Genomic DNA, 27,790 nt, shown 5'->3' on the forward strand with positions numbered 1-27,790 from the left:
TTCCTGTCTTTTAACTGATAAGGACAATGGAGGGCGTCAAAAGAAGTGTGGCTATCATATGCGGCGCAGAGCTGTCAGAGAACTGGTCTTTTGAGTTAGCAAACTCTGCTGGTAGGAAGCTGGGGAAGAAAGAGCTCACTAGCCGGACGGTAAGTGTCTTTCCTTGGAGTGTTTTTCAAAATGCTTTGATCTCAAAGGGAATTGAATTTGAACACAAAAGTTTAGGTTGAAAATAACCATTGCCCTTGATTTTCTGTTTATGAAAAAGGTAGTCTTACCGGTGGGAAAACCAAGGTGGAGAGTGATGAAGTCCCTTAAAGTCTTGTTTGTATTACATGGAACTTTGGCCTCATGTGCATGCTAAGTCGCTTCAGTCATCTCTGACGCTTTGTGATGTGTTATGGACTGTAGCCTGCCAGGCTCCTCTGTCCATGGGATTCTCCAGGAAAGAATACAGGATTGGGTTGCTACGCCCTCCTCCAGGGGATCTTCCTGACCCAGGGATCGAACCGGCATCTCTTATGTTGCCTGTATTGGCGGGCGGGTTCTTTACTGCTGGCACCAAATGGGAAGCCCACTGGCCTGCTGTATTGGAAAAGAAATGGAGGAGGGTGGGTTTGGGAGGGGGTCTTGTGGTGTACGGTACATGCAGAGTGCTCATATTCCAGAATTGTTCTTGCTGGAATCCGCTGAAATTCAGAAATGGAATCTGCTCAGATGGTGGAGAAGGGAAAAAATCTTGGCAAGAAAGGAGCTCCTCAGTAGGGGTGGGGGGTGGGGGGAGAGGAATGTGGTGTATGGAAGCGGAGAAGGAAATAGGATGGAAAAAGAGAGTGATGTGTTTCAGGAGGAGGGCCGCTGGGGGCCCGTCTTTTGAGGGGAGTGGTGGGTAGGGAGGAATAACTGACTCAAACCCATGTCTGGCATGGGGACCTCTGGTTGATGGCTCCGTTCCTCTCCTCTCTGAAGGCTCTCAACAAAGCGTGCAGGGTCAAATGTGGCAGAGCTGGTCCCTAAAGCTGTACCCACTGTGTATCAGGGGTGGAGAAGAGGGAGGTATGCATATTCACGTGCCATATTCAATGACATTTTCATGTGCCATGGCCCACAAAGTCTCAATATGGCCCTTGTCGTGACATTCCTGTTAGTCTGTATACGGTATGTGAGAGAGAGCTCCGACACCCACAGAACCACGTTTAATCCCTGCTCTCACTCTTACTGATGACTCTAGACTATTCATCTAACCACTTTAATTCTTGCACTGTTCACTTATAAAGCCAGCATATTAGTACTAACATCAGGCTCAGAGGATGGTGTCTACAGATGCAATGGGTGCAAAGTCACAGGTGGCTCAGGCAGTAAAGCATCTGCCTGCAATGCAGGAGAGCCGGGTTTGACCCCTGGGTCAGGAAGATCCCCTGGAGAAGGAAATGACAACCCACTCCAGTATTCTTGCCCAGGAAATCCCATGGACAGAGGAGCCTGGCAGTCTACAGTCCGTGGGGTCACAAGAGTTAGACATGACTTGGTGACTAAACAACCACCTAGCTAACATCAAATGCTTAATAGTGTCAGCCCTCATCGTCATCATTATTTTTTTACCTTTCCTACTTTGGGAATCTTCACCTCTGGGCTCTACTGGTGGCCTGCTGTGGCTGCTGATTTGAGTCACAGAATCCCCAACAGGAAGGAGAGTTCTCTCTGCTCTTGAACAGGATGTGTAGGTGAGGAGCTTGACCCTTCTCTATTTGGAAGGGTGGACCAGTAGCTCAAAAAGATCGGGGATGTCTTTGGTTTTCAGATTCCTGCTTTTTTAGTAGGAGAACTCTTCATCTACATCCTTCAAAATATTTGTCCTATGATTATGAGGGTCTATATTTCTCTGCTTGCCCTTCCACACTGTCCAGTTTTTTGCGAGTATGGAGAAAGATGGGGCTTCCCAAGTGGCTCATTGGTAAAGAATCCAACTGCCAATGCAAGAAACCGGGTTCAATCCCAGGGTCAGGAAGATCCCCGGGAGAAGGAAATGGCAAACCACTCCAGTATTCTTGCCTGGAGAAACTCACGGACAGAGGAGCTTAGCGGGCTACAGTCCATGGGGTCTCAAAGAGATAGACACAACTCAGCGACTAACAACAAGAGCAAAATTCTCAATGCTTCTGCAGTGATTTACACACAGAGGTTCAAACTGATCTGTGAAGGAAGGATGACTACCTCTCTCCAGGGAAGTTTTCCAGGGAAGGCGAGCAGCTTTTCTCATGCGTAGCTTCAAGGTCTATCTGCTTGCACTCTGGAAGATCTCCTCCAGTCTGGTGGGTTTAATTTCATCTATACATTCATGCATCCTGAATTTATATATATATGGATATAGGCCTCTAACCTACATGTATCTCCGGAACTTCAGCAGCAAATAGCTCACTGATGCCTTGACATCTCCAGCTGTGTGTCTAAGAGGTATGTCTGGTTGTATACGTTCCGTACTGAGGGACTTTCACTCCACACCCTGTCCCATGTCCAGGCTCCATCTTAGTAATTAGGAGAAAAAATATATGGCCAGATTTTGTACTAAGTTGCTTCAGTCATGTCCGACTCTTTGTGATACTATGGACCATAGCCCGCCAGACTCCTCAGTCCATGGGATTCTCCAGGCAAGAATACTGGCATGGTTGCCAAACCCTCCTCCAGGGGATCTTCCTGGACCTAGGGATAGAACCCGAGACTCCTGCATTGGCAGGCAGGTTCTTTACCACAAGCATCAGCTGGGAAGCCCCCTATTGCCAGGGTCCAGCCCCGGTGGATCCAGGGTGATTTGAAGGTGGGGCGACGGAGTCTGCATCCTTGGAAAAATACAAATTTAATCACAGATATATAGAGAGATTAGAAACGGATAGTGTAGTAGGAAGATTATTGGAGAAAAGGGGCTGAATAACTTGGTCTACGTGGAATAGCATCCACGCTCCAGATGGGAATTCAGCCAGAAAAACAGGGAGCAAGAAAGAAATGACATGGGGGAATTAGTCTTTCCGGAAACTGATACGATTTCTTTATTTTTGGGTTTGCTTATATACCTTTTGTTACATATAGGGATGAATACAGAGTCACGTGGGGGTCAGAAGTCCTGACCTTTATCAAAATCAGGTGCTTTTCATAAAAAGGTCTTAGGGATTTTGTGATCCTTTCTTTCTGATAACCAAAAAACTTATTTCTTCCAAGGGTGTTTTTTTTTAAACCAGGCACCACCCTCCAAATAAAGTTACATTCCTATAGGGCGAGGGTGTAGTGAGTTACAAAAGAAAGGAATTTATTTAACCCAAGGTTAACATGATTAATCTTAAAGGTTAATACTTATTTCTCCTATATGCTTAAAGGTTAATACTTATTTCTAGTTATATTCATTATAAGGGCAGGGAATATGGAGATTTAGCAGCAAACATCAGCCCAACAAATGAAAATCCTTTCACCAATGCTCCCCTTAAGATCTATTTAGTCTTAAGATAGCGATAAAGTTATGTTTTTTACATAGCAAGGACACAGTGATTTATAACAAAGTACAGTGATCTATTACAGAAGAGAAAATCCATTAACTCAAAAAGTCTAGTATTGCTAACATCAAAAACTACTATATTTCCTTTTCTATAGTCCAAATATATTGATTAATATATTCCCAGGTGCCTAAGGATATGGAGGCCTGGCGGCAATCATTGACTCAACAAGAAGAAAAGGCCCTATGCTAATTAAGACTCTCAAAATACTCCAAAACTCTCTGTGCTGTTTATGGTTGAGAGGTAGTAAACAATCATGTGCCTAGTGGCAGGAGTACGGATAATCCTGTCACACAAGCTAGTCTGTCAGCAGAGAGGTTTGACCTGAGACATCCTTGTCCCACCCAGAGCAGGGAATTAGCAGCAATTATTGACACAACAAATGAAAAACCCTTCACCAATATAATTCCTAACCAACCCACTATACTAATAATTTCTAACTCCCCAAAAGAATTTGCCTTTAGTAAGTCTAAAACATCTCGTGCCTCTCAGGCTGGGAGGCTGTAAACAATCACATGTGGCCGGACGAACCTATACAGGCGGGCTAGATAACCTTCAGAGGAGTCCGTAAGCTGAAACACTCTGTCACGCCCAGGAATTTTTATTGACTTGGAGCTGCACGTTAACTCCTTCTCTGAGAGAAACAGTTATGGGGGAGAGCCCCCCGTAAAGTCAGAGGTGTAGGTGAGAGCATAAAACAGACTCTGGTTTTGGGGTTAGATGCTCAGGAACAGGGGGTTTCCTGAGGCTTGATCACGCCTTTGCGTATGCCAAGCCTTCCTCCTCACGACCTTTGCCATGGGCGGAGTTCCTCATGCTGGCCCCCGGCACCCTATGGCCAAATTAGTTTAGAGTAATTCTGAAAGTGAAGAGTAATTCTGAGACTTCTTTAAAAAAGGGTAATCTGCCCTTGCAGTCAGCAGGCATTGGAAGATTTATTTCTGCTTAACTTGGCAGAATTCATGGCTGCTCAATATCTTGAATTTAGTTATTTATTGGAAGCCCTTGCCTTTCACGTTTTGTCTTGCTAAGTTATTATAAACTACTATACTTTTACACTGGATGGTATCATAGTAGTTAGAGGCCAAACTGGCTTAGTTCTCTATAGAAAATGGGCTTAAAGGAAATTAGGGCTATTCATTTTATTTCATCTCTCTGTCTCAATCATAAGAAGGGAAGATCTACCACTATAATCTCTCTTTTTAGTTAAGATTAGGGGGAAAAAGATGTGTCTTTGAGGTTCAGCAAGTCTGGTTTCAACCCCAGCCGCAACTGTGTGAGCTTGGTTAAATTATGTAACCAGTCTCATCCTTGGGTTTTTATTTTAATCTGTAAAATTTGAATGTTGCTGATGATAAGTACTATGCAATACTGTACTTTCAATGCAAGGACTTAATTGTTGAATAACTGAATTATTTTATAGTGATAGCTTTTATTTATCACAATAGCTAGACTTTATTAAATGCTTCTGCAAGATATCATGGGTATGCTATTAAAACTCTAACTGAACCCTTACTGAAAACTAGGAAACCAAGACAACCATGGCCTCAGTTCAGTTCAGTCCAGTCGCTCAGTCGTGTCCGATGCTTTGCGACCCCATGAATCGCAGCACGCCAGGCCTCCCTGTCCACACCAACTCCCGGAGTTCACTCAGACTCACATCCATTGAGTCAGTGATGCCATCCAGCCATGTCATCCTTAGTCATCCCCTTCTCCTCCTGTCCCCAATCCCTCCCAGGATCAGAGTCTTTTCCAATGAGTCAACTCTTCCCATGAGGTGGCCAAAGTACTGGAGTTTCAGCTTTAGCATCATTCCTTCCAAAGAAATCCCAGGGCTGATCTCCTTCAGAATGGACTGGTTGCATCTCCTTGCAGTTCAAAGGACTCTCAAGAGTCTTCTCCAACATCACAGTTCAAAACCATCAATTCTTCTGTGCTCAGCTTTCTTTATAGTCCAACTCTCACATCCATACATGACCACTGGAAAAACCATAGCTTTGACTAGACGGACCTTTGTTGGCAAAGTAATGTCTCTGCTTTTGAATATGCTGTCTAGGTTGGTCATAACTTTCCTTCCAAAGAGTAAGTGTCTTTTAATTTCATGGCTGCAGTCACCATCTGCAGTGATTTTGGAGCCCCCCAAAAAATAAAGTCTGACACTGTTTCCACTGTTTCCCCTCTATCTCCCATGAAGTGATGGGACCAGATGCCATGATCGTTTTCTGAATGTTGAGCTTTAAGCCAACTTTTTCACTCTCCACTTTCACTTGGAGATGATGGCCTAGTCTGAATGAATAAATGACTAAACTTAATTAAAAATTTTCAAGATGTTTTAGGATACAAAAGTTAAGTTTCTATTCAAATGTAAGCATGTTTAAGGTAGTATTATTTTGTTTGTCAAAATGTTACCTAGAGGTTATAGTGTCCTGGGCGCTGTTCCAAGCCTGCCTGCTCCTGATTCTGTGGAGCAGATTCTCAGTGCCAAAGCCCTATGATCTTAACAACTAAGTCAAGAACAGTAACAAGCAGATCTAATTCCTTGAAGTGATGCCAGCATCTTGTGGTGAATCTCCCAGCAGTGACAAGACTTTTCATCTCTCCCTCTGAGACCACGTGACCGATATTGGTGCAGAAGGAGATGCCTGCCTCAAAAACATTGCCAGCCACAGGGGAGAAGGACGAGAAGCGGTGGTGTTGTCAACTGGCTCCAAAAATCCACTAGAACTTTTCTTGGGCAGCACCTCCTCTTTCAACTTCCATCATATCATAGCAAAATAATATAGTGGTTAGGAATCTAGCCTTTGGAGCCAACCTGCTTGGGTTCAAATTCTGGCTCCATCTCTTAGCTTAACATAACTTGTACCATTTGCTTACCCTCTTGGTGTCTCAAGGCTTCCCTGGTGGATCAGAGAGTAAAGAATCCTCCTGCAGTGCTGGAGACCCAGGTTTGATCCCTGGGTTGGGAAGATCCCCTGGATAAGGGAATAGCAACCCACTCCGGTATTCTTGCCTGGATAATACCATGGACGGAGAAGCCTGGCAGGCTACAGTCTATGCGGTTACAAAGAGTAGGACACGACTGAGCAGCTAACTCTCAGTGTCTCAGCGCCCTTGTCTGTAAAACAGCTGTAATAATAATAGTGCTTGTTTCCCTGGGTGGTTGTGAGAATGAAGGTGCTAACACATGAAAGTCATTGAGAACTGTATGTGACATGCAGTGAATTCTAGAGAAGTTTTGGTTATTATATTATTGTGCTGGTCTGGAATCAGTCGCAGAATCCTTCTGGGATGTGGTGAGTTTTGAAAGTTAGTCGAATTTACTCATGACTGAAGTCACACCAGCTATGTGGAGCTAAAGGCAGATTTGCAGCTAACATTTGCTTGACATGGAACCCAAGAGTCGAGGGTTAGGGTTTTCCATGTCATTCCCCGTTAGGCAGTCTGATGACTTCCCTCTGTTTCTAGGAACTCCCTAGAAAAACTTGCCTTTCCTGTCTAAGAGCCCTGTAGGGACTTGAATCTGAGAATCTGGAATCTGTGTTTGGATGAGACTATGTTAGTTCTGGACCTTAAACAGTACATTTGCAAAATCCCTTGGAGTCTGTTTACTTCTCATCTCTTGCCCCCATTTGCTTTTGAAACTCTCAGCACCAAAGCTGCTATAACTGGCTGAGCCTTCCTTGCTAGAGTCTGCCAAATAAACTATCAAGGAGTATCTGGATGGGCAGTCGTGGGGTTCCCGGATTTCCAGATCACTTGGAACTCAAAGTGTAATAATATTGGAGCCACAAACACCAAGCATTAGCTTGAGTAACTGATGCTAAAACGAGATAAGATCTGATTACTTCTTCCAGAGGATTATTCTGTTGTCCTTAAATATTTATATCCCAAGGTCAAGTGTTCCTGGTGTACAGTGAACCGGCACTTTTGAACGAGTCATGGATTTTGGCTCAAGACGAAATTTTAGGGTGGGTGGAGTGGGTGTGTGGAAGGATGTCTCTTATCTCCCCTTTAAAATAAAAGAGGGAATTTGTGCGTGTGGGGAGTTTGTAAGGAAGAAGCTGCAAGAACTGGAAAATCTTCACGGCTCAGTCACTGACTTGAAGCTCTTTCCTTCTGTCCCTCGCTTTGGGTAAGCATCCTTTACTTAACTAAAGTTTGTAGTGAAAATGTTTCTATACATGTAATGAGAAAAGTACCAACAATTCATGTTTACAGGAAATGTGCTATCCTGAAATATATTAAGGGTTATTGTAGTCATTCTGTATTTGTTGGTTTCTTTATTGGTTCCATCTTTCCTCTGACTTTTTAACAAAAAAATATATAGCTGTTATCCTTTTGTTGAAAGAAAAAAAATGTAATTGTTTTTCATAGACCTTCAACTTGTCTTAGAAAGCCTTTGGTGGATCTTGGGGAGAAACAGGGTGAGAGACATGTTTTTGAGGGTTTGGTATAGTGTCTAGGGCAATAATTTGATGAGCGTTTTACCCATCTCTTTCTCATAATCCTTACGAAATATGGGATGACAGCTTGCCTGTGTTCTTGGGGGAAGAAGGGGATCATGTGAACGCACAGCCAGTTGCCAGCTTGTGCGGATGTTTCTGGTTTTATGTCAGCATTGATAATACTGTGTTGTCTAAGGTCACTTGAATTTTATGAGTTTCCTTTTTTTTTTTTTTTTCAAAAATAGAAACTTATTTTCTTTCCTCTTAATTTAGCTTCAATCATGAGACAGTGAAACATCCTAAGGTCCGCATGGCCCCAAGGTCTAGTATTCAATGATGTGTGTCTGAAGTCAGCTTATATACTAAAGATCTGCTAAGGATGAATCCTCCTTGCAGGGGGCAGGGGTATTAAGCAAGACAAAAATCATGGCTGTAAATATTTTGCTTGTGAATTTTAAAAATTATTTTTAATTGGATAATAATTGGTTTTTTAATCAATTTATTTTTAACTGGAGGATAATTGCTTCCTTGTGATTTCACATGATTTTTTTGGTAGAGATACTGACAGTTCTTTGCAACTATCTGTCTTAGGGAATATCATCAATCTCCTAGGTGGGAGCTTTGCCACTGGATGTCTCAGACTCGACCTGAATCATCGTGAGAATCGGTTCTCAGCACCTACTCTCGCTTGAGAAACTCAGGATGAGACTCTGGGTCTCGGTAATTCTAACAGCTCTCATACCTTCCACTTCAGCTAGGCTTAGTAAGTATTGCTTTTGAACTGAGATTTAAAACAATTTTAATTAGGTAATTCCAAGAACACGTGCCTTGCTATCCAATTGCTCCAACTGAATGGCAATGTGGAGACTTCATTTATGTTCTACAGTTACTGTTTTTAAAAAATTCATTTATTATTTATTTTTGCTTGCTCTGGGTCCTTGTTGCTGCAAACAGGCTTTTTGTAGTTGCAGTGACCAGGGGCTACTCTTCATTGTGGGTTGCCCTGCGGCCGGTGGGATATTACCAGTCCAGGGATCGAACGTGTGTCCTCTGCATTAGCAGGGGGATTCTTATCCACTGTGCCATCAGGGAAGTCCTTAGAGTTATTCTTCATCAGCAGTTCTTCATTTGTCCCCTTTATGGGGATAAATTTTTTATAACAAATACAGCATCATTTTGATTTAATGCATTCAAATACATCAAAATGTAACATGATGCCTGCACATAGAAGGTATGGTCAGCGTTTGTTGACTGGACAACATGCTTTGTGTAGGTGGACTTGGCTGCTTTTCTTTGGAGCAACGTGGAGGATCAAGGTCCAGGTTAAACCACTAATCTATGTACCCACTGTTAGTCGCTCAGTTGTGTCCAACTCTGCAATTCCATGGACTGTAGCCTGTCAGGTTCCTCTGTCCATGGACTTTTCCAGGCAAGAATACTGGAATGGATTGCCATTTCCTTCTCCAGTGTACCCATTAGAATATTTCATAAAAGAGCTTAGATGATTTACTTATTCTTTCTCAAAGTATCACAAAGTATGACAGCTTTCTCAATTTAATCTTGCTGTTGTTTAATCATCATGAAGTCATGTCCGACTCTTCGAGACCCCATAGATTGTAGCCTGGCAGGCTCCTCTGTCCAAGAGATTTCCCAGTCAAGAATATTGGAGCAAGTTTCCATTTCCTACTCCAGGGGATCTTCCTGATCCAGGGATCGAACCCGAGTCTCCTGCATTGGCAGGCAGGTTCTTTACCACCAAGCCACTGGGGAAGCTTAGAAGGGGATATTTAGAATACCAAAATTGCAACCTTTTCATATGATCACTTCAAGAAATTTATGTGTTTGTTCGTTTGTTTTTAATTTGCAGGGCCATTTTTGGGCCTGGAAAATGAGGCTTTAATTGTGATATGTCCCAGACAAGGAAACTCTTTATACCCTGTGGACTGGTATTACTCAAAAACCAACAAAAGCATTTCTACCCAGAGAGGAAATCGGATACTTGCCTCAGGGAAGCATCTCAAGTTCCTCCCAGCCAAAGTCAGCGACTCCGGATTTTATACCTGCATTGTCAGAGGGTATTATCCAGGCCTGCTCTTTTGTCCTTAACAACTGATATTCCAAGCTGCCTCACTTCTCTTCCCTTTCTAGACCTTTCTGGAACAGTCAAATTGATGAAGTAATCTGAATAAAAGAGCACTTCTAGGAATGTCTTCATGGTGAAGTTCAGATGGTGGTGAACTATTTGTTATTATTACTTGGAGGCACTGCAAAGCTTGCAGTATTTTAGTTCCCCAAACAGGGACTGACCTCTGCTCAGGATGTGCCCCCTGTGGTGGACTCAGAGTCTTAACCACTGGACCACCAGAGAAGTCTCTGGTGAGCTATTTGGATGTATACTTGCAGGGCTTAACTTGTAGCCCAATTAGAAAAAGACCAGGTTGTTCTAGTGGCTGAGAAACTGAGAGCAATCACTCACTTTGAGTTCCAAATAAGAACAATCCAGTGTAAAAAGCAGTGACCTAGATGCATGACGTCTAGGGTAGGCTTGTGATGAATGTGAAGGGGAGTCACCTGGGCCTCCCACCTGAGGGGCAAGCCCGAGTCCATTACTCTACACGCAGTTGCCACAAACGTTGTGTCATGAATGTTGCGTGCCTGTTTGGTAAATATAAGCTATGAGACCAGCTATGTCAAAAGGCAACTTGCTCTGGCTCGGTGCCTGGGCTCCGAGGTCAGGTGGTGTCAGTTTTGAATCCACGGTCCTCACTGTTTGTCTGTGTGTTGCTGTGAAGTTGCTTCTCCTTCTCTGTTCCCTCATCTGTCAAATACACATGATAACAGAACCCACTTCAGAGCCTGTTATGAGCATAAAATGAGATAATGTTACCACCATAAATGGTACATAGAAAACTCTTAATAGATACTAATTATTTTCATTATTAGATTAGGTGTTGGTGTGACAGCATATATAGTATATAGAGAAATGGTGAGGGAGTCATTTTTAAGGCTGCAGTAGGGGCTATGTTTTAAGCTTTGCTGGTGGCTCAGTGGTAAAGAATCTGCCTGCCAATACAGGAGATGTGGGTTCGTCCAGGAAGATCTGCTGGAGAAGGAAGTGGTAACCTGCTCCAGGATTCTTGCCTGGAGGACCCCATGGATAGATGAATCTGATGGGCTACAGTCCACGGGATTGCAAAGAGTTGGACACAACTGAGCAACTGAACAGCAGCTACCAGGGGTTATATTTTATTTAAAATGTAACCAAAAAAGCAATTAAAATGTTAGATCTTAATGACTATTTTAAAATAAGAACTACTCTATATCTATTGTTTTAGGAAGAAAAATTAGAGTTGAATTATTTCATAATGTTAGTATTAAGTAAAAGTTAGAGTCAGAGTAAGTCATTCCATAATGCTAATATTAAGTAAAAATTAGAGTCATATTAGGCTTCCCTGGAGGCTCAGTGGCAAACAACCTACCAATGCAAGAGACGCAGGTTTGATCCCTGGCTTGGGAAGATCCTTTAGAGAAGGAAATGACAATCCACTCCAGTATTCTTGCTGGATTAAGAGTTGGATTAAGTCATTTCATAATGCTAAATAATATTAAGTAAAAGTTAGAGTTGGATTAAATTATTGCATAAGGCTAAGTGACTTTTTAAAAATTGCTTACTTTTTTTTTAATAGTCCTGCCTCCAATAAGACTGGATATGTGAATGTCACCATTTTTGAAAAACAACCAGATTGCAATATTCCAGATTATCTGATATATTCAACGACATCTGGATCAGAAAAAAAATCCCAAATATTTTGTCCTACAATTGACCGCTACAACTGGACACAGCCTGTTGAGTGGTTTAAGGTAAAAAGAAACTTGCCGGGAAATAGATGAAAATACACAATCAAAATAGGTATGAAAGAATTACTAAAAGTGGACTGGAACCTTTCATTTCAGAACTGTGAAGTTCTCCGAGGACCAAGGTACCTGGCACACAAGTCATTTTTGCTGATTGATGATGCAACCAAAAAGGATACTGGTGATTATACATGTAAATTTATGCACAACGAATATGGAGTCGAGTATATCGTAACAGCAACCAGATCATTCACAGTTACTGGTAAGCTACTGAATATAACAAGGGCAATATCGAAAAAAGATAAAGGGAGAGAAATTGTGTCCTTGTTGATTTGCCTGTATTTTATCCTCCTCCTTGAGCGTCCTCCTGCCTCACCTTTTCATACACATCCTCTAATACTATGCAAAGAGATTTTCTAAATTATACACCATCAAGTTTTAAGACATTTGGGGGAGGGGCAAAATTACGCTTCTAATCCAAAGCCACATCTGCTATCTCCTCTATGTTTTAATTTTTCAAAGGTAATGCAATCACCTAACGTTTTTTTGAACAGCAACTCAACTATTTGAAAAGCAAGATTAACTCTCTTTCTTCCAATGTCTTGTCAGAGTTTCTGTAAATAGAGCTAGGTCTATTTACTCTCTGATATAACTAACTGGATTAGAAGTATAAGAGAGACTTTATAAAGATATACATAGATATTATTGGGTGGTTTTCAATCTTGATTTGCAAGGCTTTCATCATCATCTACAACTTTAGGTAGGTCATTTAATTCTAATTTTTATTTCAAGTTCACTTTACATTCTATAAAAATCCATCAGGGGAAAGGCTTCACAGTCAAACCCAACAGATCTACAAAGAGTTGGGGTCTCCTCAGCATAGCTTGATCTATAGGTAGAGATGAAACCTATATGCCTGGAACATTTCTTTGGGCAGAACAATAGTGGACAAGAATTTGGTCTGGAGTTTTCCGGGGCTCCGCCCCTGTAAAATGTGCAGCGCTGGACCACATCTGTGCTCGTATCTCTCAGTGCTCAACATCAAACCCCACAGAGGTCCTTAATCACAGCATTCTGAAATAAGTGAGAATCAAGGGGTACAGGAACGCATCCGTGCTCCATTAGAACTAACTTCTAATTCAGTTAGTTATATTAGAGATTAAATAGGCTTCTCTCTTTTTACAGAACCTCTGAGAATATTTTTACCATGTCTAAGCAAGGCTACAGTCCATGGGGTTGCTAAGAGTTGAACACGACTGAGCGACTTCACTTTCATTTTTCATTTTCACGCATTGGAGAAGGAAATGGCAACCCACTCCAGTGTTCTTGCCTGGAGAATCTCAGGGACAGGGGAGCCTGGTGGGCTGCCATCTGTGGGGTCGCACAGAGTCGGACATGACTGAAATGACTTAAAAAAAAAAAAAAGGCAACAATGCTACACAAGCCACACAGGTGAAAGGTTGCGAGCAGAAATGTAGACTGATGTATTTATCACTTTCACGGGTCTTTGGAAATCTTCCCTGTAGTGTTATGCCTATTCTATAGAATCGAGGTTTTCTGGCAATTGCTACATTATGCAATTCATTTAATGGTTTGCATAGTATTTGTTTTAACAATAAAAAAAGAGAAGAGAAAATTTTAAAAAGCATAGCTAGTAACAGAAAGGTTACTGGCTGTTTTTGTTTCATTTGTGTGTGTGTGTGTGGGGGGGTGTATGTGTATACATGTGTATTTGTTGCCATGGGTCACTATCGAAAGATCTGAGAAATGTCACTATGAAACAGGACAGAAATATGAAAATACAACCTTTGTACTGACGACTACTCAATGCTCTCCAAATATTGAAATTCTGTCTTTGTCTTTGATTTCAGAGGAGCAGGGCTTCTCTTTGCCTCCTGAAATTAAAGCGCCTCCACAAAATGAAATAAAGGAAGTGGAAATTGGTAAGAAAACTATAAGAATACTGTAAGATTTTTGCCTGGAAAATCCTTCCATGTGACCCGGGGGTCAGGCTATCTCCATAGTAGGTCTTGAGGATTAAATGAGATATACTTGCAAACACCCACGTTGGGCACTTTCTAAAATTAGGGACATGTGCTCACCACCATATACAGCACTTATATTTGTACTGTGCTCTGCTTTGCTTTGGAGAAGGCAATGGCACCCCACTCCAGTACTCTTGCCTGGAAAATCCCATGGACGGGGGAGCCTGATGGGCTGCAGTCCATGGGGTCGCTAAGAGTCGGACACTACTGAGCGACTTCACTTTCACTTTTCACTTTCATGCATTGGAGAAGGAAGTGACAACCCACTCCAGTGTTCTTGCCTGGAGAATCCCAGGGACAGAGGAGCCTGGTGGGTTTCTGTCTATGGGGTCGCCCAAAGTCGGACACGACTGAAGTGACTTAGCAGCAGCAGCTGCTTTGCTTTTTGCTTTCTGGTACTTTCACCTGTGCTGCCTCGTTTCCCTCTTGCTTCTGTCCAGGAGGTAGATATTGTCCCACTTTAAGTTTATGGATGGTCAGGCTTAGACAGATCGATGTGTGCTGTGTGCTAAGTCACTTCAGTCACGTCCCACTCTTTGCGACGCTATGGGCTCCTTTGTCCGTGGGATTTTCCAGGCAAGAATATTGGAGTGGGTTGCCATGCCCTCCTCCAGGGGATCTTCCCGACCCAGGGATCCAGCTCGCAACCCACATCTCTTGCATCAGCACTGGCAGGCAGGTTCTTCACCACCAGCCCCCTGGGAAGCCCCATCTTTCATTAGAACAGCAGAGCACCTTGTGTTCCAGTTGTGTGTTTATACCGTTGTCATCTCCTGGGAGATTCTAAACACCTGTACTCTCTTCAGATGCCTCTTGTTTTTTTGTTTTTTTGTTTTTTTTTTTAGTATTTTTAAAGTCTTTCCTGAATTTGTTACAGTATTGCTTCTGGTTTTGGCTTTTCGGCTGTGAGGCATATGGGATCTTTTAGCTTCCCCACCAGGGATGGACCTCACACCGCCTGCACTGGAAGGAGAATTATTAACCACTGGACCACCAGGGAAGTCCCTGGATGTGTAATTCTTGACCCAGGAATTACGAACTCAGTAGGGGACAGCTGAATGCACCGTCCTAAGGCAGGAAACAGCCCTTAAGAAATAGTGGAATAGTTAGAAATCATGGAATTGTAGCTGAGTCAGGGGAAATGGTTTTACCTACAGAGAGAGCAGGGGTATTTGGTAGGATGAGAAAGGAGTGGAAGACAGCCATTAAAAAGAAATCGCAAATGACCCAATTTCATTCCTTTTTATGGCTGAGTAATGTTTCCCATGCCAAGTGAAAAAAGTCAGAAAGAGGAAAGCAAATATTGTGTATTAATGCATATATGTGGAATCTAGACAAATGGGGCAGATGAACCTAGTAGCAGAGCAGGAATAGAGGTGCCGATGTACAGAATGGATGTGTGGAAATGGTGAGGGTGGTGGGATGAACCGGGAGGTTGGGACTGACATATGTACGCTACCGTGTGAAACAGATGGCTAGTGGGAACCTGCTGTACAGGGCAGGAAGCTCAGCTGGGTGCTCTGTGACGACCGAGAAGATTGGGGTGGAGGTGGGGTGGAGTGGGTTGGGATGCATGTCCAAGAGAGGGGCTATATGTGCACACATACAGCTGATCCGTGTTGTTGTACAGCAGGAACTAATACAACATTGTAAAGCAACTATATGTGCTCAGTTGCTCAGTCGTGTCCCACTCTTTTCCACACCATGAACTGTAGCCCGCCAGGCTCCTCTGTCCATGGGATCTCCTAGGCAAGAATAAGGAGTGGGTTGCCATTCCCTTCTCCAGGGGATCTTTCCAACCCAGGGATCGAACCTGTGTCTCCTGCATTGGCAGGAGGATTCTTTACCACTGAGCCACCTGGGAAACCCCAAACAACTATATCCCATTTTTTTAAAAAACAGCTATACCCCAATTAAAAAAAAATTTCAATGTATAGTAAAGGGAAATCTTAGATTATAATGTGGCATTGGTGAAGCCTCTTTAGTTTCTGCTGCAGAGCAGGGGAGAAAGGAGAAAGAGGAGGGGGCTGACCTTCACCCTGACCTGTGAGTGAAATGAAGAAGCTGGGAGAGGAGAGGAGGAGGTGAAGGGAGGGCAGAGAAAGAAGAAGGTGTTGCCGATGAGGAAGGGAAACGGGGATCCATTTACGGCCACGCATCTGCCTGCAGTGCAGGAGAGGAGGATTGGCTCCCTGGGTTGGGAAGATCCCTGGAGAAGGGAGTGCAGCCCACTCCAGTATTCTTGCCTGGAAAGTTCCATGGACAGAGCAGCCTGGCAGGCTGCAGTCCATGGGGTCAAAAAGAGTCAGACGTGACTGAGTAACACTTTCACTTTTCTTTCATGGCACACAGAGGGGGTTCAGTGAATTTTTTTCACGTTAAATTAAATCCCATTTGAACAGAATTTTATGGATGAGTTTCTTTCCTTCTTATCTAGGAAAACCAACAAACCTAACATGCTTGGCTTGCTTTGGGAAAGGCCCTCAGGTCATGGCTGAGGCCTTCTGGCGGGTGAACAGAAGTGAGGTTAAGAACTTTGGTGAAAGGAGAATACAAGCGACGCAGAAGCTAACACAAAGGTATTTTTAAATGGCAGTTAAAGCAGCCCCCCGCCTTCCCACATTGTTTGCAACTGCACAGTAAGCACTGACAGTAACAGAGTGCCTTTTAATCCTAGCGGTGAGCTGACGTGCCGACACACTGTTTTAAAAATAGAGGCTGTAACGGAAGAGGATTTGACATCGAAGTATGACTGTCTGGCCATGAATTTCCATGGCTTCATCACGCACGCTGTAACACTAAGGAAGAAAAATCCAAGTAAGGCGTGTTTCTGAGACTCCAGTCACTTGAGTTTGCTGTGTCGACTGTAAGCTGAAATCATATTCTTAAGAGAATAGTGTGTTGGCGTGTGGTTGCAGGAAAATCCATCAAGACAACAGAATGCTCCGTCTCACAAATTGAAGAAGGCAGGAGAAAAGATTTGTCTTGGGTGTAGGCATTACACATATATACATTGTATATAGAGACAGGTATATATTGTGTAGAGAGACAGAATTCAAGACAGAAAGGAAGCGACTGAACTGTCACTGTGCTTTTTATGATCAGCACACTCAGACACCGTTAAACAAGTCAGTAAGGACACACTCCTTCTCCCTGGGAGTGAGTGCATCTTTCTTTCACTCCTTCCATGTACGACTGTGCACAATGATGGCAGCAAAAAATAGTTTCACCAACACTTCCTTCCTGAGCACCTGTTGATTCTCTCGCTTGTTTGCACATCCAAGTAAAGACACTCCCTTGGTTAGATGAAGCATTTAGTCCAGTGTAACAAAGGGTGCAGGGAAATTTCTGATATCTTTTCTTGTCACTCCATGTGTGATGATGTAGAAATTATTTAATGTGTTTGTCATGTAGTCACAGGGAGAGTTCAACTCCCAGTTTATACCCCTAAGTGGGGTACTGTGCTGTGCTTAGGCGCTCAGTTGAGTTGGACTCTCTGCGACCCCATGAACTGTAGCTCCACCAGGCTCCTCTGTCGACGGGGATTCTCCAGGCAAGAACACTAGAGTGGGTTGCCATGCCCTCCTCCAGGGGATCTTCCCAGCTCAGGGACTGAACCCAGGTCTCACGCATTGCAGGTCGATTCTTTACCATCTGAGACACCAGGGAAGTCCAAGCGGGGTACAGTCCAGATTAATTTGGATAAACCCACAGAGGCACAACTTGATTGGGAGAGATGGGAAAATTTAACTAATTTGATAGAGTTAGTCTTTGCCTGAGGTGGTCCTTGGGATTTTTCTTGTTTGAATTCAACACGAACCACTGACTTGTAAGGTTTTATAAAACAGTGGAGCCACGACTACTCCAGATGATTTTAAATGCTATCATGCTCCATGGGTCATCAGGATTCTGCTAGTTACACACACATATATACATGCATGTCATCTCAGGATGTGTTGACCCTGATGAGATGTCATCTTATGCTGACATTTGTGGCATTGGTGGGCACGGAAGACCCCATAGGAACAGGGAAACCACCGACCCCAACTGTGCCATGGCGTCCTTATCCCACTGCTGTCTGTGCTCACGTTGTTGTTTTATGAATGTTCTCTAGGTTCCTATGTACTGGAATTGTTTTCTTTTTTTTTATTGGAATGTAATTGCTTTTGTTGTGTTCATTTCTGCCGTTCAACTGAGTGAATCAGCTATGTGTATACATATATCTCCCACCTTGGATCTCTCTCCCATCCCCGCCCCATCCCACCCCTCTAGGTCATCACAGAGCTCCCAGCTGGAATTGTTCTCATGTTATGCATACATGTGATTTTGTTCCTTCTAATACATCTTTATATGCTAACTTTCACCTGCTTTTCTTCAAATCAACACGATTATACTCTGTCTCAACAACTGTGTAAATTAAACAAAAATTGTTGCAACTGCTTTTAATGGTCATAATAAATTCCTTTGTTTCTAATCATACAGTAAAAGAAATTACACACTGTCCTGAATTTTAAAAATGAAAACTTAAAAAGCCTATGTCCCCCTATGATTAAATATTCAGCATTTGATACCACTACTATTAATAATAATACTGTGTACATTCAGTCGTGTCTGACTCTTTGCGACCCCATGGACTGTAGCCCGCCAGGCTCCTTTGTCCATAGGATTCTCCAGGCAAGAATACTGGAGTGGGTTGCCGTCCCCTTCTCCAGGGGATCTTCCCGATCCAGGGACTGACCCAGATTCCTACATTGCAAGCACATATTTTACTGTCTGAGCCATCAGGGAATAATAATAATAATAAACATTTATTCATTGTTCTCTAAATATGAGGACCAGTCATTATTTTTCATACAATTTTTCATCTGTTTTATCAAAAATCCATAATGAAGTTACTATTACTATTGTCTACTTTTATAGATGAGGAAACTGAAACAAAGAGAGATTGACTAATTGTGCAGTTTTACGAGCCAGGATTCAGATGCAGCTTTTCCTGTTTATAAACACTTACAGAAAATATTCAGTGTTAGGCATCACATATAAGGGTTATTTATGCATTTGTAAAGTAACATTTAGGAAGATACTGAACTTCAACTTCTCTTAATGTCTTCAATTAACTTCTTTCTGCTTGTAAACCAGTCACATGCATAAACATTGTGCAAGAAATTGGGATTCCCAGCGCTTGTCCGGGTATTATTTTTAGAAAAAGTGACCTGGAGAGGAATCATGCTGAAACAGTTTACTTAGGGAATATTTATCATTTAAACTGATGACAACACAGACACTAGGCCCCCTGCCAATTTTCAGTTTTGAATCAGCTCACTTTGGTCATTCTTTTTACATTTTTTTAATTAAAAAGAAATTTTTTTTTTTCCGTCGTACCATTAGACACATGGGATCTTAATTCCGTGACCAGGAATCAAACCTGGGTCCCCTGCAGAGGAAGTGCAGAAGCCTACCCCCTGGACTGTCAGGGAGTTCCCCGCCTTGGGAATTCTTGATTTCATAGTGGTAGACAGTCAGGGAGCTGATGAAATAATGAAGGAATTTGCAAGTCTGGACCAGTGATTTTCTTTGCAAAACTGGGAGCCTATGTTTTGAGATCAGATGCAAATGAATAGGGAATTATATAGCCAAATCTCATTTGAGTCTCCTCAAATTTATCTGTAAGTGGGACTATTTGTAAGATAGGATGGTTAATGATTTTAAAGAGGGAAGTAAACTTACAACAGCCAAAATCACTATTGATGAGCACAGTCCTTACATTCAGTTTGTATATATCTGATACAGTCCAGATGGGGACCATCTTGCATATACATGTCGTGAAGCAATGAGTAAGGGTAAAAGTGTAGCAGTGGCTAAAACATGTTCAACAGAAGGGAAATAATGGTGTATTTAGGACCTAAAGCCCGGTAATTTGACTTTCTCAAACACTCATTAGGGAGTTACAAAGTTCTTGTTTCTCCCTTTGCTTTCCTGGGTCACCAACCCCAGATGTGGAAAGTCTCTAAGACCTGCTGATTATTTCTCTCGAATGCCTCCAATGCCAAGCTCCTTTCTCCTTATTACACGGATCTGGCCCCTCCCATACTGCAGAAACTTCCCTCTCATTCTACCCCGAGGATCTATTGGCCACGGAAACAAAACTTCCATACCATCTGACTAATCTTGCTTGAAAAACACCTTTATTGTTAAGGAACCACTCAACACTCTTCAGTGGATCCCACAACCAGAATATAGACAAAATGCTTTAGCTGGACCCTCCAGTCTGATCAGAACCTAGGTCTCGATCCAGCTTTCCAATCATGTATTCCAGCAATTCCCCGAATTAGATTATCTGTCTTTCTCAGAAAACACACCTCCACGTCTGCCCTTGGAATCACAGCATCCTTGCCTGCCAGGAGTGAGTTTCTTCCTTCGAAACTCTCCGAGTCTTACTCAGAGACCTCCAGGGACCTCATTCTGCAGGAAGTCTCCAACTGCTAGTCCAGCACACAGTGGGCAGACCTTCCTAAAACCTCTGTTAGCTAAAACTGATGCTTTCACTTCTTATCTTAGCTAAGTTTACATGTGTCTCCATATGTTTTATATTGAAAAGACCCTGATACTGGGGAAGACTGAAGGCAGGAGGAGAAGGGGACGACAGAGGATGAGATGGTTAGGCGGGATCACTGATTCAATGGACATGAATTTGAGCAAACTCCAGGAGATGGTGGACAGATAAGCCTGGCGTGCTGCAGTCCATGGGGGCATAAAGAGTCAGACATGACTGAGCGAGAACAATAACTGTATCTCATGCTTTGAAAATCCCCTACAATGCCTAGCCTATAGAGTAGAGGCTCAATAACCATTAATTTACTGATTCTTGAAACAGCCATGAGAATTCCATGTAGGCGGTCCTTGTGTGAATCTCTTGCCCTCCCAATGGATGCCAGTACCCACGTGGTTTTATTTTCTCTTGTTTTAAAAATAATAATGATCATGTTTCTCCTCCTCCATCTTTTGAACAGTGGATCAACAAAGTACCTACTACATGCTTGCAGGATTTAGCCTATTATTATTACTAATCAATGCCTTGGTGATAATTCTAAAAGTGTTCTGGATTGAAATTATTCTGTTCTGGAGAGACATAGCTAGACCTTCTAAAACTAGGAATGGTAAGTGGCAAGTTTCAAATTTTCTTTAATAGAAAAGGTCCTATAATGGCTGTTGTTTGCTTATCTAATAATCTCTTAATAGTTATGCTACTAAACCGAGATTTTCTTTTGCTTATTATTAGCGTATTATCAATAAATCTTTTTGAGTACTCAAAGGACACTCTTCATCCTGTCTGGTCATTCCTTGTGGTTTTGAAATTCACCTAAACAGCTCCAATTTTCTCCCCAGTAGAACTGCTGTTGTTACTAATTCCTCCATAACAGAGTCTGTTCCCAGCCCAGAAAGGGCATTTGGGGAAATACGTACTGGTAAAACTTTATGGAAGTCAAACATTTACAGAATTGTTCCTCTTTTCCAGAGGTGAACATGTTAGAAAGGTCCATCAGATTGTAGGTGTATTTTTACCATAAATCCTGTTCCATAAAGCGTCTTACCTCCCTACATATGTATACACATGAAAGGAAGCAGTTATACCTGCTAAATATGAACACCGTTCTTTCATTTGGAGGCAAATAAAATTAGATTTTCCATAGCGTTACTCAACTAGAGCTAATTGTTTGATTTGTGAGAAATTCAGACCCTTTAAACATTTCTCCTCCCTTGCCACCATTACCTTTTAGCATTTTCACTTCCCCATGGGGAAAAGAAAAACTAAAACTTAAATCTGCCTGGCACAGCAAAAAATCCCTTATCTGTGACTATAAATACTTATTAACATATTATTAATCAAACAGGACAATATGGTTTGAAATAAACTGGTCAGGCACTTGTCTGTGTTCAGTCTGAACAGCCTGAACTCTGTTCAAGTTCAGCTTGAACTCTGTTCAAGTCTGAGACAGTAAAAAGGAGAGTGTGTGACTAAGACTGGTTTCCTGATGACTGTACTATGTGTGTGCAGTCGTGTCTGACTCTTTGTGACTCCATGGACTATAGCCCGCCAGGCTCCACTGTCCATGGGATTTCCCAGGGAAAAATACTGGAGTGAATTGTCACTTCCTGCTCCAGGGGGTCTTCCCAACCCAGGGACGAACCTGAGTCTCTTGTATCTCCGCTATTGGTAGGTTTATCCTTTACCACTGCGCCACCTGGGAAGTCACTTTCTGATGACATTTTGGGGATAGTAGATTGTTGTCATCCTCTCCAGATTCTAGAATATTTGAGGGGCTGTGGTATATTTACCAATAATCCTAAAACTCCCCGAGAAATGTCTATCAAGAGTAAAATGAGAATTTTTTAAGGACCAGTTAATAATGTTGTGTTCCTTGCTCTCATGTTCAGATGGGAAGATCTATGATGCTTATGTGATCTATCCACGAAGCTGCAAAAACAGTCCAGCGGGGGCCAGCTCTGTGGAGTACTTTGTTTACCAGATTCTGCCCGACGTTCTTGAAAATAAATGCGGTTACAATTTATGCATCTTTGGGAGAGACCTGCTTCCTGGACAAGGTAAACTTATCCACAACCATCAGGGACAGAAACTCTCATTCCTCAGAAAGCTAAGTGATGAGCTCTGGGATCAGGAGTTGCAATCATTATTCCAGGTCTTAGGACCAGAACTTTTAAATATTTCTCCAGAAGAAGGAAGTATTTCTTTTCTTCTCCTCTCCCCATCACCACTCTGATCCTGAGGTCTTCACAGGAGTGGCAGTGATGTGAAGACAGGGTAAGTCATCCTTGTTTGTGGATTTGGCAGGGCCCAGCCCCTACTTCGGGCTTCCCTGGTGGCGCAGTGGCAAAGAGGCCACCTGCCAACGCAGAGATACAGGAGACACAAGTTCGATCTGAGTGGGGAAGATCCCCTGAAAAAGGGAAGGGCAGCCCACTCCAGTATTCTCGCCTGGGAAATCCCATGGACAGAGCAGCCTGGTGGGCTACGGTTCTTGGGGTCACAAAGAGTTGGACACGACTGAGCAACTGAGCACATCCACCAGCCCATGTCCGCCACTAGGAGAACTGACATCTCTGAAGTCTGTCTAGATCTGAAAGAAGAAGACTTAACATCCAAAGAATTACATTCTCCTATCCAGAGGCACTGGCTAACATGTTTGAAAGGACTCAAAGTTTTTTATAATTTTCCTGACACTGAAGAAACATTTGCAAATTTATGTCCTCACAAGAACAGACAGAATTGTGTCTTCTGTTTCTTAATACTCCTAGTCAATTTCACGTGCTTTTGACAGCTGGGTCACTATTCTAGCATTTCAGTAGTGTTTCTTCTTTCCCTCCATATTCATGTCAAGTACTACCTTAGGGATCCTCTTTTTTTTTTTTTTTTTTTTTTTTGAGGCAAGGAATACCGCTTTATGTAGAAACTAATGTCTGAAAATAATCAACTTGTTGGGGGTCTGGATGCCAGGTTCTTTTATAGAACAGAGATGGGTGGAGGAGGTGAGAGAGCCAAGTAAAAAGTCCATTAATCTTTCAAAAGTCTCCTAGAATGGCCAGCCTCAGTGAGGGGATATGTTAATTTCCTCCTTCCTGTAGCTACTCCCAGGTGGACAGGGTCCTGAACAAAGGAACTTTGGAAACCCTCTTTCTAATGCTTCTCGAATTCCTCACGGACCAGGAAGCATGTGGGACATGAAGCAGGCAGGGTACGTTACATAGACTGTGAGTTTAAACCGGCATTCCTACCACAAAGAGGGATTCAAATGCCGATATGCAAGACAGCAAAAGAGACACAGATCTAAAGAACAGACTTTTGGACTCTGTGGGAGAAGGCGAGGGTGGGATGATTTGAGAGAAGAGCATTGAAACATGTATATTACCACATGTGAACTAGATCACCAGTCCAGGTTTTATGCATGAGACAGGGCACCCAAAGCCAGTGCACTGGGACAACCAAGAGGGAAGGGACGGGGAGGGAGGTGGGAGTGGGGCTCGGAATGGGGGACGCATGGTGGATACACCCGTGGCTGACCCATGTCAATGTATGGCAAAACCCACCACAATATGGAAATAGCCTCCAATTGAAATAAATAAATAAATTTTTTTAAAAAGAAATGAACACATCACAGGTGAATCTGACTTATCCTGAAATATTTAGGTGCTGTTAATGGCTAGTACCAGCTTTGGAGAGCTGTATACAGTTCAGGAAGATGTAACCCACATCTCTCCCGAGGTGCCCTTCTTCCTCCAGCTCTCCACACTGGCTGTTTGTGGGCCCCAGGGACTGTAGCCCTCCAGGATCCACTGTCCATGGAATTCTCCAGGCAAGAATACTAGAGTGGGTTGCCATTCCCTTCTCCAGGGGATCTTCCTGACCCGCGATGGACCCCACATCTCTGTTTCCTGCATTGGCAGGCAGATTCTTTACCACTAGCGCCACCTGGAAAGCCCATGTCCTCTGATCTCACTTCAACCAAAATAAATTAAAAACCAACACCAAAATTCACTTTTCCCTTAGAAACATTTCATAACTGGCCCATGCAGTGCATTTCTTCTCATGACAGTTACCGGCCATCGGCTCTTTCAAGCCCACTCTGCAACCCCCGCTCCATCCAGTGGCCTGGTGACTGATCTTTATGGGAGGCATCATCTGCTCCACACCGGGCTTGGCCAACAGGAGGCACAGGCAGGGGCTCGGAGGGCAGGGTGTACCCCTGGGCCCCTCCGGGTGGGGCAGCCTTGGTGGCCGTGCTTCTCCCTGCTAAGCACTGGCTCCTGCCGGCTTGGGCTCCATAACCGTTCCCACCCTTCACACCTGGAGGGTGACTGTCACTCTCTGAGGTCACCAGGTGCGGAGGTCTGCGCATCTCTCGCTGATTTCCCTTGGCTCTGCTCACATCTTTTATAAGCTGTCCTTTCATTAAACTCTCTCCACTCCGTGCTTCCAAGTATTCCGAGATTTCTGTTAGGACCCACTGACACAAGGTCTCTGGCTGGCACCGTTTGACACTGATTTCCTGCTTCCAACCCTGTGGACTGGCTGTCTCTGGCCCCTGCTCCCTAAGAATGTCTGACTTTTTTATTATCATTATTATTCATGGTTGTGCTTCCTTCATCACTCTCTTCCCTCCTTGCTTTGACAGCTGTGTGTCTCACATGTTTTCAGTCCACCCAGGAGTTAAGGGAAATCACCGTAGAGGTGATTCAGGTCCATAAACAGTGACTTGACAAACAGATCTCATCTTGCTTAAGATTTTCCTAGTTTGAATCAAATCAGCTTCTAAAAAAAGAGACTATTGGGGGTTGGGGGAGGGGGGAGCAAAGTGGATCCAAGACTTCCTGGAGACTTGAGTCAGTTCAGAGAAGCAAAGGTTCCTGAGTTTGCGCTCTTCAACAAGAGAGTTAAATTTCTAAGTCAGAGTGAGAGTGGCATGGAAGTATACACATTACAACGTATCAAATAGGCCGCTGGTGGGAAGCTGCTGTACAGTGCAGGGGACTCAGCTGGGTGCCCTGTGATGACCTAGAGGATGGGGTGAAGCACGGGTGGGTGGGAGGCTCAAGACGGACGAAGTGAAGTAAAGTCGCTCAGCCGTGTCCGACGCTTAGTGACCCCATGGACTGTAGCCTACCAGGCTCCTCTCATGGGATTTTCCAGGCAACAGTACTGGAATGCCATTTCCTTCTCCAGAGGATCTTTCCCACCCAGGGATCGAACCTCGGTCTCTGTATTGTAGGCAGACGCTTTACGTCTAAGCCATTAGGGAAGTCAAGACGGATGGGATATGTGTATACTTGTGGCTCAGACATGCAGATGACACCACCGTTATGGCAGAAAGTGAAGAGGAGCTAAAAACCCTCTTGATGAAAGTGAAAGAGGAGAGTGAGAAAGTTGGCTTAAAGCTCAACATTCAGAAAATGAAGATCATGGCATCCAGTCCCATCACTTCATGGGAAATAGATGGGGAAACAGTGTCAGACTTGATTTTGGGGGGGGCTCCAAAATCACTGCAGATGGTGACTACAGTCATGAAATTAAAAGACTCTTACTCCTTGGAAGAAAATTTGTGACCAACCTAGATAGAATATTGAAAAGCAGAGACATTACTTTGCCAACAAAGGTCCGTCTAGTCAAGGCTATGGTTTTTCCAGTGGTCATGTACGGATGTGAGAGTTGGAGTATGAAGAAGGCTAAGAGCCAAAGAATTGATGCTTTTGAACTGTGGTGTTGGAGAAGATTCTTGAGAGTCCCTTGGACTGCAAGGAGATCCAACCAGTCCATTCTAAAGGAGATCAGCCCTGGGTGTTCTTTGGAAGGAATGATGCTAAAGCTGAAACTCCAGTACTTTGGCCACCTCATACGAAGAGTTGACTCATTGGAAAAGACTCTGATGCTGGGAGGGATTGGGGGCAGGAGGAGAAGGGGACGACAGAGGATGAGATGGCTGGATGGCATCACTGACTCGATGGATGTGAGTCTGCGTGACCTCCAGGAGCTGGTGCTGGACAGGGAGGCCTGGCGTGCTGCAATTTATGGGGTCGCAAAGAGTTGGACACCACTGAGCGACTGAGCCGAACTGAACTGATGGCTGATTCATGTTGTTGTACAGCAGAAACTAACACAACATTATAAAGCAATTATCCTCCAATTAAAAATTTAAAAATTTTAACAATTCTAAATCCTTTTGCAATATGTAAACTAATATTCTAGGAAGATAATGTGTAGATAATTCCTCTGTCCATGGAATTCTCCAAGCAAGATTCCTGGAGCGGGTAGTTGTTTCCTTCTCCAGAGGATCTTCCCGAATCAGGGACTGAACCGGGGTCTCCCGAATTGCAGACGGGTTCTTCACCAGTTGGGCTACCAGGGAAGCCACAACGTGTAGACAGTGAACCTGAATTCCAAGTCTCCTGCTATGTAACTGTAGGTTCCCCCTGAGCTGAAGAACTCTGGACTGCTCTGCCTGGGAGAGGAGAGGGCCTGACGTTCGCGCGGTGACCGCGGTGTGCGGGTTCTTACCTCTTCCGCTGTGTCTTTTATCACCAGATGTAGCCAGCACAGTGGAGACCAGCATCCGGATGAGCAGGCGGCATCTCTTCATCCTCACTCCCGAGATCGTGCACAGCAAGGAGTTCGCCTACGAGCGGGAGATCGCCTTGCACAGCGCCCTCATTCAGCAGGACTCCAAGGCCATCCTCATTGAAATGGCGGCTCTGTGCCCGCCTGGCGGCCTGCAGTTTGAGGAGCTTCAGGACTCCCTTAAGCATCTCATCAAAGTGCAGGGGACCATCAAGTGGAGGGAGGACCACGTGGCCAACAAGCTGTCCCTGAATTCCAAGTTCTGGAAACACGTAAGGTACCACATGCCACCGGTGCCAAGTCGACTCCCCAGGAGAACTCCAAGCTTGGCATCCTTGAGTGCCCAGGGGTAGTAGTGCTTGCTTTGACGGGAAATGCATCCCGTGTTGTGGATCCGAATTTCTCCTAACTGGGTCATGCTGCTGTACCAGACACTGAGCTCCGGAATAGGACTATAGCGGAGGGATTTCAGACCTCAGGCTTCGTGCTCTAACTTTACTTCCACTTCCCTGATTCCGGGTGCACGCAAAATGCCCAGGGATTTTCAGCCTCAAGCTCCCTGACTCCTAACCTCACATTCCGTCGCCCTTGGCTAGTCCTTCTCCATTGTGGTTTAGCATCTTCTAGCTACTCTTCCTCTCTCTCACTCTCTCATTCTCTCTCTCTCTGTATTCCTTGTCTATGTTACATATTTTGAATCTATTTTGAAAGTTTTAGAATTAAATGTTCATGTAATCTTAAAGAACACTCATCATGTCCAGCGGAACACTGGTATTA

At 43.6% G+C, this 27,790-nt stretch overlaps 1 protein-coding gene across 2 annotated transcripts; it reads left to right on the plus strand.

Moving 5' to 3' along the window:
* Positions 67–27,605, plus strand: IL1RL1 (interleukin 1 receptor like 1). Of its 2 annotated transcripts, none has more exons than XM_005686299.3 (11): positions 67–149; positions 8,579–8,750; positions 9,855–10,062; positions 11,674–11,848; positions 11,942–12,104; positions 13,714–13,785; positions 16,325–16,466; positions 16,565–16,704; positions 20,898–21,044; positions 22,324–22,491; positions 26,981–27,605. In XM_005686299.3, exons 2-11 carry the CDS (start codon positions 8,690–8,692, stop codon positions 27,364–27,366), a joined length of 1,662 nt encoding a protein of 553 aa, XP_005686356.1. In that variant the 5' UTR covers positions 67–149; positions 8,579–8,689; the 3' UTR covers positions 27,367–27,605. The 2 variants fall into 2 exon arrangements, with proteins under 2 accessions (XP_005686356.1, XP_013822926.1); XM_013967472.2 differs by lacking the exon at positions 67–149 and adding an exon at positions 7,598–7,674.

This window comes from Capra hircus, chromosome 11, assembly GCF_001704415.2.
Source record: "Capra hircus breed San Clemente chromosome 11, ASM170441v1, whole genome shotgun sequence".
In the NCBI taxonomy this organism is placed as follows: domain Eukaryota; kingdom Metazoa; phylum Chordata; class Mammalia; order Artiodactyla; family Bovidae; genus Capra; species Capra hircus.

Coding starts and splice junctions, on each gene's coding strand:
- IL1RL1 (XM_005686299.3), top strand. CDS start 8,690: ATGAGACTCTGGGTCTCGGTAATTCTAACAGCTCTCATACCTTCCACT. Junction 8,751..9,854: donor TTCCACTTCAGCTAGGCTTA/GTAAGTATTGCT, acceptor TTTAATTTGCAG/GGCCATTTTTGGGCCTGGAA. Junction 21,045..22,323: donor ACCTTCTAAAACTAGGAATG/GTAAGTGGCAAG, acceptor TCTCATGTTCAG/ATGGGAAGATCTATGATGCT.